We start from the raw sequence: 19541 nt of genomic DNA on the forward strand, positions 1-19541 counted from the left end.
GACGCTGTGCACTTGCTTGCTGCGTCTCTTTATCGTCACTCGTCGTCGTCCACATCAACGTCCGCCTCTCTTTTATAACGTCTCTCTTGTCGCTCGTCGCCCCGGTATCGGAGCAATATATAAAGAAATATCTGAAATACCTGGAAATAAACTTTCATCGAGACACTTTTCATCGAGACCGGAAAAACAATACTGTATATCGTGCGGGACGCTTGCCTTTCTCGAGGTCTTCTTGACTTCGTCGTAAATTTTTTCTTCTACTTTCCTTCCTTCGTTGTGTGTTGGTCGATCCTGTAATGTAAGGGGATTCGATCAAGCGCGAAGTCTATTCAGCCAATAATAATCGACGGCGGACAAGGAATGCCGTCAGCTTTGAGAGCATTTTACCTTTACTTTTCTTCGTCGTTCTTTGAAGAATATAGCTTCTGCCAATCTTGTAATCATTCTCGGATAAACGGACGGCGATGCAACGGGGAGGTCTAGTTAGAGAGTCCTTTTAGCCTCTCGTATTTTCTGCGTTTTCTTCTACTTCTTTTCTTTTATCTTCTTTCATTGAGCAGTATTTATTGAGTATTCTTCACGTATTGCGCACGAAATTTCATTTTACAAATTCTTTACGCAATTTAATCAAAGCTATATACGCGATTAAATTTCTTATTCAACATTTGTTTGTTTTTTATTGAAAATTATTAATTAATAAAAAAATAATAGTTTAATTTATATATCAAGTAAAGAATCATCTTCGCGTAAATAGCTCATACTTTTTTTGAGTTCTTCTTCCAACACTTGACTATGAATCTCGACCCCAGAATGAAAACGACAGAAACAGAAGGTGAGAAATATGAAGAAAATTCCAAAAGTTCCTTACGTGACCCACTTCCGTCATGACGCTCGAATAACCACGAAGACAAGGATAAGAACTTTTAATTGCGACAGAACTTTAGCAAACAAATCTGGGATTGTGCAACTCTTTTTCATCATCAGTTCTTGTAAGACGGGCCTGCCTCTTGTCACACCAATTTGTACGCACGCTTCCTTTTATCCTGTTTTATTCCTCGGAGTTTTGAACAACGTCTGTGTTATAATAACAACTTTTGCCTCGTTCAAAAACGAAGTAATTGAAAGTGATATTTGCAAGAATTTTGTAGTTTTATGTTTTAACGTTTTTTTTTTTTTTTTTTTTTTTTTTTTTTTTTTTTTTTTTTTTTTGAAATCTCTTCATTTTTTTTTTTTAATTCTATTTTTAGGCACCGGAGCCTTCAATCGAGCGATGCTCATGAACGTCGGCTACGTAGAAGCCCTGAAAGAAAGAACTTTCGACTGCTTCATTTTCCACGACGTTGACCTACTTCCGGAGGACGATAGGAATCTGTACACTTGTCCCGAACAGCCTAGGCACATGTCGGTCGCGGTGGATAAATTCAAGTACCGGTGCGGTTTTCTCTAGAGTATCTTTGCAAAAAAAAAAAATCAATCTTTTAACACACAAATACAAATTCCAAAATAAATTTGATTTTATATAAATACAGTTTATACATAGAAATCTATCGTTTTTTGGCACGAGGTAATTTTCTTTTTATTTTTTTTTCAAGTATTGAAATTACTTTAATATTTTCGTTTAGATTACCGTACGCTGATCTCTTTGGCGGCGTGTCCGCGATGTCGCGCGAACACTTCCAGCTGGTGAACGGCTTCAGCAATGTTTTCTGGGGCTGGGGCGGCGAGGACGACGACATGGCAAATCGCATCAAGGCTCACGGTCTTCATATCTCGCGTTATCCAGCTAACGTCGCACGTTACAAGATGCTCACGCACAAAAAAGAAAAGGCCAATCCGAAACGGTGAGTTTTTTTTTTTTTTTTAATGTAGTTTTTTGATATTCTTAGACTCTAATGTGGTAATAAGCACTCGCAAATATTTTTGGATCGTAGGTACGAGTTCCTGAAAACGGGAAAGAAGAGATTTTCCACCGACGGATTGTCCAATTTGCAATACGAGTTGAGCGACAAGCGAAAACCCAAGTTATACACGTGGCTCTTAGTGAAACTGACACCGCCGCAGCCTAGCTGATGGCTAACTTGGCTCGGCTGAAGACTCCTACACGTCACGTTTTATCTAGTGAGGTTCGATGCGATTGTACGCATCGCGAAAGCACATCCCTCTTGCAGCTTGCCATTCATCAAAGAAACAAGACTAATAAAATGAGAATCGTTTTTACGCGAACAGAACGTGTGATGTTAGTCGAAAACACTTCTCGCACTAAAAATGCGTCTCATTTCATCGATGAGGAGAGGGAATCCGAACGCGCCGGCCATTTTTTTTATCCCTAATTGAGTTCTAACGAATCACATATCTTTGACGGCGCAATAAGTTATATTCTGCAATCAAGTAAGTTGCAAAAGAAACAATTATTTTCTCATAGTAAATCTCTGCATTTAAAATCTCCGAATATAAATTTTGGCGATTTTTTTTATTTACTAGAAAGTAATATATTGTTACGACCGCCCGGTATGGATGTCTTCCTTGTTTGCAATTTAGTACAGTTTGTAATTGTGCGTTACGCAATAAAAGCGTTACATTTGTATCTCGCGCGAGTTGTTAATGGAAAACCGCGAGTTACGAGTGTAGTGTTCTTAACAATATTTATATATTTTTTTCTTGTATGTACAAGCAAAAGGAAGTTAATAAGAATATATATAATATTGGTTTGCGCGCATTGTGTTTCTTGGGAGGCGCATAGAAATGATGGAAATCCGAGATGAAACAACGTTAGACGTTAGGGATTAAAAAAAAAAGATACTTTTCCCCGTGTTCGAGTATTTCGCCGTTGCGTGAGGGTCTCGCTCTCAGCTTGTCCCTCCTCCCACAGTGGAAAATGGAGGAGGGGACGTTGTTACGTGATATATTTTTATTCCTCATATTTTTTTATTGCGACGATAGGGTAGAGAAGCGAGTAGAGAGTAGCATATGAGCTGACGTGCCAAAGGAGTGAATGTGCGCGTATGTATATGTATGTGCTGTTGCGAGAGAAAGAAGAGACAGAAAATTGAGAAGACAGATTTGCTCCAACATATTCAAAAAGCCGCGGGACATGATGTTTACGTATACATGCAAAGGGAGTTATTGCTACTTCAGCAAGTTTCTGATTTCACGGCTAATAATTCTATCAATAAATGGATTTTCGATTCGCTGATTTCTCTCTGAAAGTTAAAAAACGTTTAGTTGAAATGTGTTACTCACATTTTAGTCTGAAAGTTCGTGCCTTGAACTCAAATTTGAACACACAAAGAGAGAAAAAAAATGGCTTATTTGCACGGAGCTGTGAAGTGTCGAGGTAAGTTTATTTTGCGAGGGATTGATTTCTTGATGAATATATCATTGCGAGCGGCTGTGTCTGTAATGGAAAACTGGTACTTAAATGTTCGGCCGTGAACGAGAGTATCAGGCATATAAACATGTTTACATTTGCTCGTGTATATACATTTCATTTTTATACGCAAAAAAATAAAAATGAAAAGGATCCAAATTGTCTAAAAATTAATTTTTTGTTCTTATTTGTATTTATATCGTAAAGAATACTTCAGAAACTAAAGCTGACTAAAATTAAATTATAAGTTACGGATAGAGGAAAAAATTTGTATTTTTAATTTATTAGATACTTGTAAAACGTGAAAATAGTTATAGAAGATATCTATTGAATGAAATATTGAATATATACGCGAGCGATGAGGTTTAAATCCAAAATACGCAGTCAAGACTTGTAGAATACACCGAAGCTGCGTTTAGACAGGCGCAACACTGTTTGATTAAAACATGTATCGACAATACAGTCTTACGTTTCTTTGATGGCGTTGCAACAATGATACGAATTATTTCCAACTTATATTGCCAACCCATGTTGCGCCGGTTCTAAACCAGGCCTAACATATCACGTCTTGTCGTAGAAAAATTACATATGAGATTACATCATATGTGGACAAGTATACTTAAGCACTTAGGCGCAAACGGAAAGCACGGGCTGTGAATAATGCATCTTGTTGCGACTGAGGAAATACGAGGAAAAGCTTCTCGGATTTGTTCGGTGAAGGCAGTCAATGTCGTATTGTATAAAAGTCGCACATGTGTGTACGAGGATTCCGACAGACAAGTGCAAATGGTATAAACGTGTTATATGTACTGGGTGCGTTTGGTGCGTTCCTTTTATTGCCGTTCCTGTGATTTATAAACATTCCGAAGTTGTCCGATGTGAATGTAAATCAATCAGTTTGCATGTTCCGTTGAGTCGCGTTCTTCCGTTAATCTGACTAAATCTTCACAGATCTAACGTTTTTTTTTTTTTCAATCGTCTAACCGTGAATTTTCTCGCTATAAGATACACGACAATTTTTTCTTATTGGATAAAAATTGGAAACACACGCACGTCAGAAACAAATCAAAGACGCGCGTTTTCAAAGAGAAATTTACAACTTGACTTGAGAAAAGAATAAAATCACGCGACACAAAATACTTTAGATCTTATAGAAGCGACGAGTAATTTAGATTTATGAACATCAATGTCTTGGATATTTTCCTTTTCAAGAAGGAACACATTGATGTGCCGCGGTATGCGGAACAGATTAATTTCATGGAGAGCATACGTAATTTGTGTAATATTGGTGAATGAAAGATCTGTGGAGAATGATACAGAGTAAGCTTGCAAGTGTAGATTTGTACTTTTGTAAAACTTATCTTGAATACTCTTTGTTACATATTTACTACTTTGCTAACGGAAGTGAAAGACAAGCGGAGCGAACGTGCGAAGGAACAACAATTTAGGATATTACTCTAGAGTAGTTTATAAGAGAAAACGTTGTACTATATATATATATATATACATATATTATTATCGTTACCTTATAAAGGAAAAGTACCCAAAGTAATTTCAGATGAGAATGGAAATATAGCGAGCACGCTACGTGCAGAATGTTCCGCGTAAAGTAATCCCAGTTCGAGATATTAAAATATAATATAAGAAATAATTTATTTTTTTGGACTTACGTGATTGAAATTTTAATTTTTTATATTTTAAAGATGCAGGATTGAATAAATTTGCGCGATGTATTCTGTGCGTCTCACTAATCGTCGGACAAATTTATAGTACGTTCAAATTGCCGCACGAGAATCTCGCGGAGAGAGGAATCATCTCGTTCTATACATTTTCACGATTCTGAGAGCTTCCGTCGAGAAGATGAGATTTTTATACGTACTATTGTACATTATGCAGATGAAAAGTTTTGCGTAAATGCGGAATGTAACTTGGGAAGACTATGTATCGAGAGAGAAGAACTTCCGGACTATATGTATAATCGCGAAGGTTAAGTTTTACGATCCCTTTATTGCTGTATCACTATTGTTAAGAGATAAGAGATCGTGTTCGGTGCGCGCGCGCAGTGCAATTTATTTTTTTACACACGTTACCGCGAACTGCGGTTCTCGTGCGGCGTATATGACTGTTGAACACCACTCTCAGCAAAAACGAAATAGAATTAAAACGTAAGTACCGCGTATAAGAAGTAAAGTTTAAGTATTTATATGAAGAATAGATTGTGCGAGAGTAATGTCGAAAAGCGTCCGATGGCGCGATGTAAAAAAAAAAAAATATACCGTGTAATATATTATAAATACATCCATATATGTGCGATGCCGTCGTTAACTAGAAGCATCAGAAAGTTTTTGGAAAAAACGGACACGAGGACGTGTTATATCCATATGTTGCTGATAAGCAGATTGGACCGCGCAATGAGATAGTGAGGAAATATTTTGCAAATATATTCCAAAAAAAGACACACACATGCATAAATAGTATATATATGTTGCTAATAAGCTATATATATATATATAATCTTGAAACTTTTATATAAGAATATTTCTATAATGTTAAAACTAGAGATCAAGAAGTAAAGACTAATCTACACAAATCTGTGTACACAAGGACTCGTATATTGAACTTGAAAATAAATATTCTGAGAGTTTTCTCAAAATATTTGTACAACGGTTTGTTTAACACCAAAATGAAATATCTTTGAAACTGTTGAGGTATTTTGAAAAACTTTTCAGTATATTTATCTGGATATGTAGTTACGTAATTATAATAGTCCATTACAAACATTAAAAACGTTTTTTGAAATATTCGCAAAATATTTCCACTTTCCATCTCTCGGAGAAGAAAAATGTTCTCTTCTTGTGTTCATTTTGCGTCGCCGGTCCGATTGGCATCTTCTCAAACCAAAATAATTACAGTAACTGAGACAAAAAAAAAAAAACCACAAAGTTCTATATCGTCTAAACGTAATAATCTTCGATTTACAAAACTCGATCGCCAAGAAAAACTTGTGAGGCTCGATGACGATATAAATTGGCTAAGAAGAAAAGCTAAAAAATCTTAATTACATAAAATATAAATAATAAGTAAATTAGAATTATATCCTCGTGTATGTTATACTCTTGCTTCTTCTCAATTTATCAGAATACCTGGAAGGCTACTCCCTTCTCACAGGTTACATTCGTGATGTAATGGAACAATAAATTTCTGTTAAAACACACATTTATCTCTTTTTTTTTTTTGGCTACTTTAACGTACGTGTTATTTCAACCTTTCCTCCCAATTGTGAACGTTAAATACAAATTATTACAATATTAATGAACTCATTGATGTTTTTTTAGTTTTTATTTTAAAGGATATATTGTGTAAAGAGGAAGAGATTTCTTTTTATTCTCTATTAAAATAGGATAGATCAATACAAAATGCACATAGGATATGTATGCGTATATTTGATTTTTGTTTACTTATATACTACGAACATTTAGGGCAAAAATGTATGTAACACACACACGCACACGTATATTTTTTTGTTTAATAATACATAAGTACTGACACTAACGGACAGTGAATTACGATATGGATGTATTATATTTCTTATATCCTCCTCTTCGGAGAACGAACACAGCTCGATCGACCGTGCGGCGAGAAGTCTGTTCGAGTTATCTTATTGAAAATAACCAAAACAGAGTTTGTGCAATCGACCACGCTAAAACGAAATATTAGAACAGTCGAAAAAGACAGACAGTTCTCGCGACAATTATTATTACAGTTACGATCTCTAAAACCAGATTTCACGTATATTCAATATATATTTGCGAGAAAGATTTAACAATCGATAAATTAAATATTTCAATATAGTTAACGGTTAAACCATGTTAACTCGTCCCTCGATTATTAGCAATTCATTCTTACGGCCTACCTCTCTACTATGCGCACATATTTATTCACGAAGTATTAACATTAACATATTCAAGTTTTAATATGTAATATATGTGAAGTGGTGCGGTAATTTAACGGCGCTTGCGCGCTTGCTCCGTCGACATTAATAATAAAGTTGTTTATCGGCGCGAGCAGAAAGTGTATCTCATTAATTTAATTTTTTCGGGGAGAATAATATATATATATATATAAAATTTACATAAAAAAGTACATTAAAAATAATGCGGTGTTTTTATATGTAGCTCTTGCGAAACTACTTTAACGAACATTCAACTGAGAAATAGTCCAGCTATTTAATCAAGGAGTCTCGATTATTAACAATTACATAAAAAATCATTTCTCTGTCCAGCATCACAGAGGGAATCGATCTACGAAACCTGTCTTTTTGATTTTTTTTTCTTTTTTGTCACAATAATATATTTTCAACAAAAATAACAAACACGTATTAATTCTCTGGAATATTATAAAACATGGTTTTGTACAACAGACAGAGAGAGAAATTAAACTCAAACACATTCAAAACGCTAGTAAACATGTAGCATTGGTATTGAATCGCCATGATATAGAATCGAAAATTGTACATTCTTAAACTGTTCTCTCAAAGTATTTTTACCTTTCGTATTTGATGATCGTGAAAAACGGTATATAAAAAAAGCGAATGAATCTAGACTCACATTCTCATTTAGCGACATTTATGCGATATGTATTTAAGTTTAAGGTAATTGGCACAGAAAAGGTGGTATATGTGTGCGTATATTTATATATATTATATAATATATGTTATACAAAATCTATTATAAATTGCTACCTCGATTATCGTAATATCTGTGCTATGGATCGAGAGTTCTTTAAAGTATCATTCTCGATAAAATACATTCTCCTCTCTCTCTTTCTTTCTCTCTCTCTCTCTCTCTCTCTCTCTCTCTCTCTCTTTCTCTCTCTCTCTTCTGTGCTCTCTATCAACAAACATAAAACTCCGAACTCTGAACAAAGTTCCGTCCAGATTACATCACACAAAAAATAGACGTCACCCGTCGCGTCTCCGCTGTTTTTCTTCGATAAAAATGATGTTTCGATAAAAATACGCGTAATCGGCAGAGATATATCCTCGCTTCTCATATCGACTTGTATTCGCGGCAATCGGCAGGATAAGGACCTGATGGATCTACTGATCGGTCTTTTTGGGTTGGCCGTTATTCGAAAGATGCTTCCAGAGACCCGTAATCAACGGCACGTCTCTGAAGCTATCGGCCGTCGGCTATCCTGCCTGCTACGAACACATCAGATCGACCGACCTGGACTCGCCCCAGGCATTCTGCATTTTGAAACTGGCGCTCGGTCGGGGCACTACATGATGAGACGGGGCCGACGTTGCCGTGTGATGCCTGAGTGTAGTCATGGGAATACTGTTGTTAACTGCCGCGTTGCTCTTCTTCTGACTCTTCTTCACGTCCGAATCCTCTTCAAAACACACCTGGGAACAAATCAAGCGCTCACGCTACTCGGCAAATTCTAGCTTTCTCTCTCTTGAGATATTTTATTATTAAAAGTAAATATAAGGTTGACTTGTATCTTATAATTAGTTTATATTTGTATTTGTATTTTATTTTCTTTTAGCACGCAAATATTAAAATCTCTTGGTTTAATTAATTTAAAAAAAAAAGTAGAAAGCAATTTATGCGTTTGCACTTCCGAGAAACAATATTTTATTCCGAACGTTTGTTCGCGAGTTTTCATAAAACATATGCTGACGTAAAGTTGTATGCCGAGTATTTTAATTAATTTGCAAACACATTTTTTCCGCGAAGAAATGCCCTCTTCTCTTGTATCTGCTGATGCGATGCAACTCATTGACGAAAGGAACATGGATATAGCAATGCGATATCGATGCAGTGCAGTGCGACGAGAGAAAGCTCAAACACCGCAGAATTATAGTATCACTTTGCTGATCACAGACGGCCTGTAATGGGCGCCGTAGACGACAACGACACGTCAAAGAGACGCTCGTCCGTTTTATCACTCACCCATGAATTTCCCGTAGGTTTTGAGTCGTTCGACAGATCAATTAGAAGATTCTTTTGACTGTCGGCGCGTCGCTGTTGTCCGTTTTGTTTGTTTTGTTCATTGATCTTACCGTTGCTGATCTTTGTGTCGCTTGCGTTCTTCTTCTCATTGTTTTCTACAATCACACAGATCGATTAATTGGAACTTTTATGATTGAATAAATGTAACCGCAATTTGAATGCTGCATTGTCATCTCGAGATGAGCAGAAAATTTTTATTAAAAAAAAAATACATAATATTCAAATAAAAAAAGAGAAATCTAAAGCGCAGCATAAAATCTGACACAGTTTTTGTGATAAAAAGTATTGCGCTAGACAAATAGAAATGAATTTAATTAATAATGAATTTAATTTTGCTAGGTGATGTAAAAAAATATTCATTTTTGAAATGTGTACAGAACTACATGTGAACTTTCCTAAAGCTTCAAGCGCGCAAATATCCGATGCAATATTCAGAAGCAAAATATTTCCATGCAATATCCATAAAATGAAAATGTAAAAATCCACTTTAGAAATCAATAAACTTTCAGTAATACGAATACCACGAATCAAATCGATATTTTATGAAAATATATTTATCAAATTTACCGAATCTCTTTTCTCCAGCGACGATTTTATTGTTTGGAACGCAAACATGTTACATCGATTTTACAAATTTTATAAATGTCGGAAGCAATATGTGAAATTAGAAAAAATCATTATTAATTAAATAAATTTAAACAAATAACGTTTCGACTTTAATATCAACTCATTATCGGTCGGTAACAAATCAACAAACACTTCATAATAAATAATACGTTGAAAAATATAGTACATAATTTAATCTAACATCTTAATTATATAATTTAATCAAAATGCTGTCAAATTAGTTTGGCTCTTCTTAGTACTTGCTTTACTTGTAATAATTTAACCTCATAAATGACAAGTTGAACAGACTGGATCTATGAGACTCATACGATTTTAAAATTGAATATCTCCGAAAAATGAATATTTTTTCAATTTTGATTTTTTCAATCGAAAGTTTGAACAATTCTGCGTCAATTAAAACGAACCAACCAAATTGAAAAATCTCTAGTAGTTTTCAAGATATAAGCGTTTAAAAAAAAACAAATTTTTTTTTTACATTGAATTACGTCGAGAACCCGAAGACACCTTTCACAACAATATATTATAAATAAATTTGAAATTTTTCTACATGAATTGAAAAAGAGTGAATAAAATAAAAAAATCAAATCAAATCAAATAAAAAAAGAATCAGCAAATTAAATTAAAATATATTGCAAATAAAATATTATCGAAAACTGAATGCAATTAAAAATATCCAGAACTGCAATCCTTTTATTGACAACTATTTTTTGTTGATTTCGTCACAAGGATGTGTGTCGTGAGTGTGATATGACGTGCGGTAAATGTGCGTGCACGTGTGTGTATATGCGTGTACCCCAATATTAACGCACAATTTCCTGACTCAACTCGCTCTGTGCCAGGGAAGCACCACGTAATATCCGCACTCTCGGCGGGCTAAGTACAAGCGCATATAGGCACTGCATTTCACGATTGTCGCAACTACCTAGTAGTCGGCACTGCGCCTTTATACCCTCGCGCGAACGCTTGAGATTAAAGCAAGCGGCAAAACTTTTCCAAAGTACAGAAACGAGAGTGAACCCCGTTTCTAATTACTGCGACCCAGGCAACGATAAGGTACTTTATTTTCTCAAAGTCCAATTGTGTAATTTGCGTAGCTTTGAATATTTTAGCTTTTTTTCTACTCGGATGACTGTATAACTTAAGTAACTCTTTCCTCTTTTTATTAACTAAATCTCTAATTACACAACTAACTTGCCCTTTCAAGATCTCACTTTTAAGCTTTTAAAGCCATGCTGAAAATTGCTACAGTAGTTCTTCAAGGTTTTATTAAGAACAATATAATTTCTTCGCTGCGATCTTTCTTTTGATTTCCGTTTAATTTCCGTTTTAGACTTTCTTTTATTTGTACGGAAAGATAAGAACTGCTTCTTCGTCGACTTTGAAATATTACGACGATCGCGCAAACGCACAGATACATATATATATGTACTAAAGACAGACAATACGAAAAGCTTTCTCACCGATCCTGCCGTCCGTCAAGGGAGGACTCTTATCCTGCGCGTGATGGATCCTAGGATCGGACTGCGACAACTGCCACGCCTGATAAGCCGTGTTGAAAGCCTGCGCCACAGTTAGCGTCACTGTCTGCGCCATTTTTCTCTTCGGACAGAGAAACGCGTGGCACTCCATTGTCTCGTTCAGATTTGTCGCGATGAACGCGAACACATGATCGTGCGTTGCGTCCGCCGAACAATACGAGATCCTTCGAGAGACACAGAACAGACGTAAATATGTGAATAATGATATTACTTGCCATACAACTGAAGAAACTTATCACTTCCATTGTTATCTTGTCAAATAGCAACCAACACAGTTTGTTATATCGAAAAATATATTCTTCTCTCTAATAAAAACAAGTAAGTATACTTCTGTGTTACATAAATTATTGTTTTAACGCGTGATAATAACGTCGTTCCTATTAATATCTCAAATTTTCATGCAATCTCATACGATATGCAGCGAATGCAAATCTATACGCCTATCGCTCGCGGCGGCAATCTCTTCCGTCGCACAATAGCACGCACCCCCGTGCACATTATAATATATAGTAGTCGAAAGTTTGCCGGAGGATACACAAGCTTATCCTAAGGGAAGCGAGAATAATATGCAAAAGGCTTGCGTGTGTGTGTGCGCGCGCGCAGGATACAACGCGAACGCTTATAAAAGAACGGATACAGTGATATAACCGACGGTTTAGAGAGACGCGTCGCTCGAGAAACTCTGAGAACTTTTTATCGTCTACTTTAACTTTTACTTTTTCGAGAAGCTCGGTTTTACTTTAATAAAATAAACGTATGTTATATAAAATAAAATAAAAATATTATTCGATATTATATTGACATGTGTATTATATTTTATAATCATTGAACTTTTCCAAGAAATATTGTTATATTTATATTATCATTAGATCTTATTTCATTTCTTTCTCTTTCTTTCCGTTTAAAACCGATGATTTTTTCTCTCCTTTCTTCTCTCCTCTATTTTATTTTTTTATTCTTTTTCTCTGCGATGAACGTGCGCCTCTTTCTGATTTACAATATCGCAAAAGTTTTCAACGTTCCGCAACGAACAGAAGTTGATAATATCATCGAGCGCCAAAATAATACTCTTTAACGCTTTTAATCTCGCGGCTTAATTTCATTCAGCCGCGCGTCTTTACACGCCGGATAATTAACTCGTCGTTAACGGCACCGAGAGAAAAAGAGAGAGAGAGAGAGAGAGAGAGAAAGAGGAGGGAGAGGAAAGGACGAGATTAGGGGAATTTATAACCGGAACGTCAACCCTCGCTGCTCGCCCCGACCTTTTTCGCACGCCCCCGTAAAATTTCTCGTTCGCCACTTCAGCGCACTCCTCCTCTCTCCTCCGACGAGTCGGAGCATTATACGCCGGTAAAGAACAAACCCCCGACGGCGGATTCTCGTCGCGCTGTAACAATGGTAACCGCCGTCCTCGTCCGGAATTTCGCGTCCAGACTAACGAGTCCGCGGAATCATTATCGCGAAAACGCAAGAAAAGTTTCTTTTGTCCGTTCGCGTCGTAAAGAAATTTCGCGAGACTCGCTTTCTCCACGCGCGTCTTCATTCAACGTTTTTGTCGCGATGGTATGCCGCATTTGATTGACTCGCACTTTGCAACATAAAACTGAACGTGTAATGTATATAAGGATTGATCTTCGGAAAAACAATTTTTCAACTTCAACATTTATAAAAATTTATGACAGGTACACATTGCATTTGCTAGTTTCTTTCATTTTCCGCTAACACAATTAAATTTGTTTAATTCTATACTAAGAATATTGTTTCTTTTTTAGATTGAAAACATTGTGTTCGAACAATCGCTTCGAGTAATACGAGATAGAAACTCTATCGAAATTACCGTTATCGACAAATACTCGCGATTCTCGGCAATATTAGTCGCTGATGTGACCAAAATATCGCGCTATCTGCCAATCGAACGGGGTGTGATGAGCGAAGGAGAGAGAAGCTGCAGAACCAGTAACAAATCGGAAATAGCCGCGCGGATAATTTCCCGGAACGAACATCGCGTCCGTCCCTCGTCGGTCAACGCCATCATTACATCGGATTTTCGATACGCTCGCAGCCGCATACGTATCGAATATAATTCGTCGTGGCTTCTGTAGAATATTCGACAGAAAATCGTGACAGATTTCACATATATAACATGATTTAATTATTAGTCGAACGAATTTATTATATAATTTCGTGAAAAAATAATTAAATATTATTTTATTTCGCTATTATCGTATTTCTGATAATTTTTTTCTCGTTAAGGAACCATGTTAATTTTTTTACAGAAAGAAGCTTAGAAGAAATATGTGGTTTCGTCGCATTTTATATAAGACAGCGTTAATAATTACAATATAATTACTAACAAAGTTGATCGTTTTTCTCAAAATTAAATTGGTAATTCTCTATCTGATACACAAATCTTTGCAACTTCTGTGACTACGATGTGATTCTGCGATGTATATAATTTTTTTTACCTGTATATCGACACCTGAAGCTGATCTTCTTCAGTGGCCAGGTCTGTCATTCTGATTCCCCTCAAGCTCACAGCCAAAGAGACTCTTTGCAGCTTCTTTCCGCTTGCTTTTGCCTGTAACAAAATAAATCGAGAAAAGCGCTTGAGTAATAAAAATTTGCGGCGCATAGTTAAACCTGTGAAACATAGTGAACTCCGATTACGATTTTTTCCTGAAAATCAAATATCTTATAAGTAAATCGTGGAGTTCTCTCTCTCTCTCTCTATCTCTATCTCTTCTCTTCTCATCGCTTCATGGCAATGCAATTACGGAGCTTCACGCGGATTAAACGGTCCATTTAACGATTAAACCCGCGCACAGAGATTCTGTCACCTTAATCGCAAACGTCGCGCGAAATTCCAGAACGTTCTCTAATCCTGCGATTCTCGAGTAGATTCTGTATCGGCCTTCCTTTGTAGCAAATACGTAATCACGAAAGGATACAGGTTCGTCTAATCTCTACTTAGCAATCTGATTAGACGGCTTTCAACATAGTACAAACGTGCTCGCGAGATGTTATTGCCTCTCGAGTCTCTAAAGAAGAGAGAGATAGACAGATAGATAGATATTTATTTATTTAATGAGACCGAAATCTCTTCAGAGAAATGCAGAAAATGTACGCAGAAAAATGTATGTATTTTCAGTTTTATGTAATAAATTATTCTATAAACTGAACCGGTCACGTTTTTTTTTTTTTTGACAAACTTTATGAGACGTGATTGTTCGAACAGCAATAAAAATATTAACAACAAAATATAAGAGTGAAATTATCAGTAAAAAATCATCACTAAATAATAACAAAAAAAAATAATTACAATATATATATGTTTATGAAAGAGCAGAGTGGCATTTATAACGTGTGTCTAATGTGTTTCACTCCACCTCTATAAATGTCCTCTCTAAAGGTTACTCAGCATAATTTAGGATATCTTGTAATAGTTTCTTGCTCACAAACACTAAATAAATAGCATTATCAGCGAGAAACTTGCGGGCAGAAGTTTCGTGATGGAAGCCGCGTTGCTACATGATACCGCGCTTGTAGTCGCGAACACACCGAGATGCTATTAGACGCGCAAACGCATCTCCGACTTAGCGCGACAAAAACATCTGAATTAGCTAACTTTGAGAGGCAAATTATTTCGAAACGAACAAAACATGATAATTTCTCATTTTGTACAGAGTAGTGTAGAAAAGACACGCGATTCCGTACAAAAGACACGCGATTTTGCGCAAGTGTATCAAAATTACATCAACATTAATTATTTTACAACATATGACAATTTGATATTTGATGTTTTCGAGGTGTATTACGAGAAGATGATTTTTGAATCGCATTAGTGTCATTTCTATATCGACGTTTTGTGAACATTTCGGTTCACTTCATCAAGAGTTCAAGAGTTCAGTTTGATACTACACTGATAGTATTAATGCTAATAACATTAGTACAGTACAGTATCAGACTGCTCTTGAATTCTGATAAAGTGAACTGAAATTGTCCACGACTTCGTCGGTACGTAAAACCGAGTATACTAACGCGATTAAAACCTGAAAAACCCGGAATACATAACAACTCCACAGATGTGTTGTGTCTCTTTTCAATCTGTGAAGTGAATGCAACGTCGCGACGAAGAACAGTAATCGGGCGCGATTACACAGATACAAAAAAAAAAAAAAAAGAAAAAATCAATCGGAGAAGAACGAGATCGGCGGGGCAATTAGCGCGAAGACTAAGAAGGTTTTGATTGAAAAGTTTCCGACACGAAATACTACTGTGCCGCGCGCGCGCGCGCTCACGGAAAACTTTCAAATCGCTCCACAAATCGAGATTCGTTCGTCGTTCGCAAAAAATCTACAGTCGGTTTGTTTCGACGTTGCAAACGCGATATACATGAGTTGCATAGCAAAAAAACTTTCGCCGAAACAAAAAGCAGCGCAGCACAATACGGACAGTTAATCCAAACGCAATGAATATTGCAGATGCATTTTTGCTGCATTTACATGACAGGTAAATTTGTGCGTGGTGTAGCGTGGATGTATTGTGAAAATAATAAATTAAACTTATCGCGAAAATGAGCAAACTTGCGCGCTTGCGTCGAATGCATTTCCTCGTTAATGACTGCGTCGGAAATTGCCGAAATACGTACATACATACATTTACCGCTTACTGCAATCCCGGGCCACGTCGCTCGTGTAATCTCGCCGGTATCGTAATCGCTTCGAAATTGGAATTATATATAAGACGCGCGCGCGCGCGCGCGCGCGGCAAAGTTTCGTTTATTAATTAATCATGTTCCTCCTCGTGAGTCGCCGTGAAATAGCACAAATTCTCGTTTAGTTCTCGATTACGCTATTCAAGGCTTTCGCTTGCTGAACCAAACAGACAGAACTTCGTATCCCCGGATGTAAAATTGAGTTTATTGTTCGGCCACTCGTAACTTCGGACGAACTACTACTTGTCCGTGAAAGGTTTGCTTGTGTTCAAAGAGACTTAATAAAGATCATTTTGACAAATACCAGCTATCAGTGACTGTGACGAACATTTGACGTAATTACATTGATTACGGATAACATTAGGTTAGGGTAAAAAGCAGTAAATCTGTCGGAAATATTTTTCGTCAGTTAACTCTCGTGTTTCTGATGAAAATCGTGTATAATGCGATATTTCTGTGGCAAAAGTGGAACGAAAAAAGAGGTAAAAAAACCCATCTCGTCTGGCGCAATATTAGTGACGTTCATAGTATTTCGTTTACAAAGTCGAAGAGAGAGAGAGAGAGAGAGAGAGAAAAAAAAAAATTAACGGATGAGCCGAAGTTGGATCAAACAAACGGTTTCTGATTAATGTCGTTTTTTGTACGCGGTATATTCGCTTTTCGTTTTTTTTCGTTTTTTTTTTTTTTGCTGTACATTTTTGAAACGACTGCGCGAAACGCAGCGTTACTCTGACCTGCCGCGTTATAGAATCTTCATCGCCGTGGTCGGCAAAATACGGATGTTGTTAAATAATCGTACGTAAAAACGGGAAAAGAGAATTTGCTCGGCGAACGTCGTCAGCCGCGACAGAGACAAAGCGACGAGTGAACGTGGCGTAAAGTAATCACGATTCATTTTCATTAGCTTTATTAACGGAGCCGCGGCTACGCGCGGAATTAGTACCTTGCAATTTCAATTAAATTCTCTTCACGGCGGCCGCGTCGGGAAAATGGTTTAAAGTAAATTACGCGACGCGATACAATTTTGACGATAAATAATACAGTGGCAATCTCTCCGCGGCGCGGACTGTATTCCGTCCTCCTCCGTCTCTCTTCCCATCTCTTTCAACAAGCGACGCATTTGTTAATAATTGAAAATACTGAACAACGTTATACATGTACATCCAACGCGTATATACGAGTTATAAATACGTCACGCGCAAATTGCGTTTCAAAAAGTCAGAAAATTTGAAATAAACTCTAAAATATGAATCTGTGAGTTTTTTGCGCACATAAAAAAAAAATTGTTTTTAATTCGATTGCGCAAAAGTGAGAGTCGTCCACAAAAATAGATTTTTTTTTCCAAACATAATACATTAGTAGTCTCTTTATGTTAGAAAGTAATGGAAAAGGCTCGAGTATACACGTACCATGGTGACCACAGTCTTGATAGCCTCCGCCGTGGTCTCCTCGCTCGAGGGCGTCTCGACAAGGGTGCTACCCAAATATTTGAGGGTGAACCTCGCTTCAGACGCGTCCTCGGATTCCTCCCCGTGCGTGGTGCTCGTCGAACCACCACTCTCCACGCACTCGCGGCTGTTTGCCAGCGCCCATTCCTCGCATAGTTCTGGAAGTTGAATATAAAGTTAATTTGTTGTGATATTGAAACACAAAATCGATTCGCACGCACAATTTAATCTGCCAGAAAATCGTTCTTCGGAGTGAAAAAGCTTCTCGAAAAAGCCGCTGTAATTTTTAAGTCATCGCGCAATGTTTCTCGCGAAACTTATATTCTCTGTATCGCGTGAATTTGAGGAAACGTCAAACATTAACGATAAAGAAAAAAAACATTAACATTGTTTTTTGTTTTAATGTTAAAAATGTTGAATGTTCGAGGAAACTCAAAGAATGTTCTTTTATCAAATTAAAAGACAGGATTGTGTTTAAGTCGAACAATTGGGATTGTAACCGCTGCTTGTATCAAAAACACGTGCGCAAGTCTGGCGAAGATAAATGTTGCGATGGACGAGAAAGGCGGATGACCGACGTAACATTAGTCCGAGTCTGTGCAACCACATAAGCCAACCTCGTTGTCTGTCTACTCCGTGACGGGAATAGCCGCGCGTGTGTAGCAATAATAGATGTGTCAGGTGTATGTATATGGCACATATCGCCTGGAGAGTCTCTCTTTCTCTCTCTTCCCACAATCCGAAACTCGTCGAATGATTAGTAATGGTTACTTCGCAAATCGATAAATCACAATAATGCGGTAACATCGACGCACGATGCAAGCTTTGATTTAATAAAAATGCAAAACCAGAAGCATTTAAATAACAAAAGAAAATCTATGTGTGTTATAGAAAATTGATAAAAAATTCGTGGAAATAAAACATTCTAAAAAAAAGAATTCATTATTTTCTTGACGTGAATTATAATGTCGCAGAATGGAATAAAAGACAATCTGACTTCTGGAAGAAAATTCGCGCGCGCGCGAAATAGTTCTATCATCGCAATTTGTCTTTGTCGTAAGTTTTCAAAATAGTATCAATAGAATGGCTGTGTGTTGCTGCGGAAAAGTCTGCAAGTTCGCGAGTGCCGAGTTATATTGTCGGATGCAGAACTTTACTCGCGGAACAATTCTGTAAAAGCGGCGAAAACTCGTTACCACTTGTGACGTGCCGGGACGTCTCTCGATCAAGAAAAGAAAATCGAGTCTCGCGCGATTCCAATACACACGCGCGCGCACACACGCACGATATTTCTTTTAAAGAAATGTATTCCTTTAAGGCTAAGGAAGTTAGCGAGTCTCGCAATACATCAAAAGTTTTCTACGCTACCGCGACAATACGCACCCGACTTTTCCACTTTGACTCGCAGCTCCTCGCAAATCGATCGAAAGAATAAAAAAGTTGAAATATAAATCGAGCAGTTCGATGGAAGAAAGCTATCACAATTGTATAAAGAGTGTCTTCTCAATAACATATATATTCTCTCTCAATTAGAGATTCTTCAAGTACTTTCCAAGTACTTAAAAATTGATTCTATAAGAGATTTTATGTATTTTATATACACACACACACACATGTACAAAAATGTTTCTCAATGTGTACGCGCAAGTACTCGTAATTTACTGTTGGCAGATAAAAATAGGCAGTAGGCGTTTCCGCAAATCGTGGAACGTGGGAGGAGACACGAGAGCGCAGGAAACTCGAGTACTCGCTGAACCCATTTGTATCAATTTGTCAATGAGCACTTCCTGCGTAGGTTTTTTCTTCGTATCACGGACTATCAATCTTTAG

General features: G+C 37.0%; 2 protein-coding genes across 9 annotated transcripts in view; one reads left to right on the forward strand and one right to left on the reverse strand.

Moving 5' to 3' along the window:
• Window positions 1-6581, forward strand: part of LOC109856896 (beta-1,4-N-acetylgalactosaminyltransferase bre-4) — a 99202-nt gene extending 92621 nt beyond the window's left edge. For all 7 annotated transcript variants that reach the window (XM_020432656.1, XM_020432676.1, XM_020432667.1 and 4 more), the window contains 3 exons: window positions 1248-1431; window positions 1623-1841; window positions 1932-6581. In XM_020432656.1, the coding sequence (XP_020288245.1) occupies window positions 1248-1431; window positions 1623-1841; window positions 1932-2070 (542 nt within the window). In that variant the 3' untranslated portion in view covers window positions 2071-6581. The remainder of the gene's footprint in view (window positions 1-1247; window positions 1432-1622; window positions 1842-1931) is intronic.
• The window catches only part of LOC109856923 (dystrophin-like protein 1), a 59657-nt gene continuing 44442 nt past the window's right edge, over window positions 4327-19541 (reverse strand). For both annotated transcript variants that reach the window (XM_020432706.1, XM_020432698.1), the window contains exons 2-6: window positions 17673-17869; window positions 14015-14127; window positions 11472-11713; window positions 9325-9479; window positions 4327-8774 (exon numbers count right to left, since the gene is read on the reverse strand). In XM_020432706.1, coding sequence (XP_020288295.1) covers window positions 8571-8774; window positions 9325-9479; window positions 11472-11713; window positions 14015-14127; window positions 17673-17869 — 911 coding nt within the window. In that variant the 3' untranslated portion in view covers window positions 4327-8570. The remainder of the gene's footprint in view (window positions 8775-9324; window positions 9480-11471; window positions 11714-14014; window positions 14128-17672; window positions 17870-19541) is intronic.

Source organism: Pseudomyrmex gracilis, unplaced genomic scaffold, assembly GCF_002006095.1.
Source record: "Pseudomyrmex gracilis isolate BER0280 unplaced genomic scaffold, ASM200609v1 scaffold_4, whole genome shotgun sequence".
In the NCBI taxonomy this organism is placed as follows: domain Eukaryota; kingdom Metazoa; phylum Arthropoda; class Insecta; order Hymenoptera; family Formicidae; genus Pseudomyrmex; species Pseudomyrmex gracilis.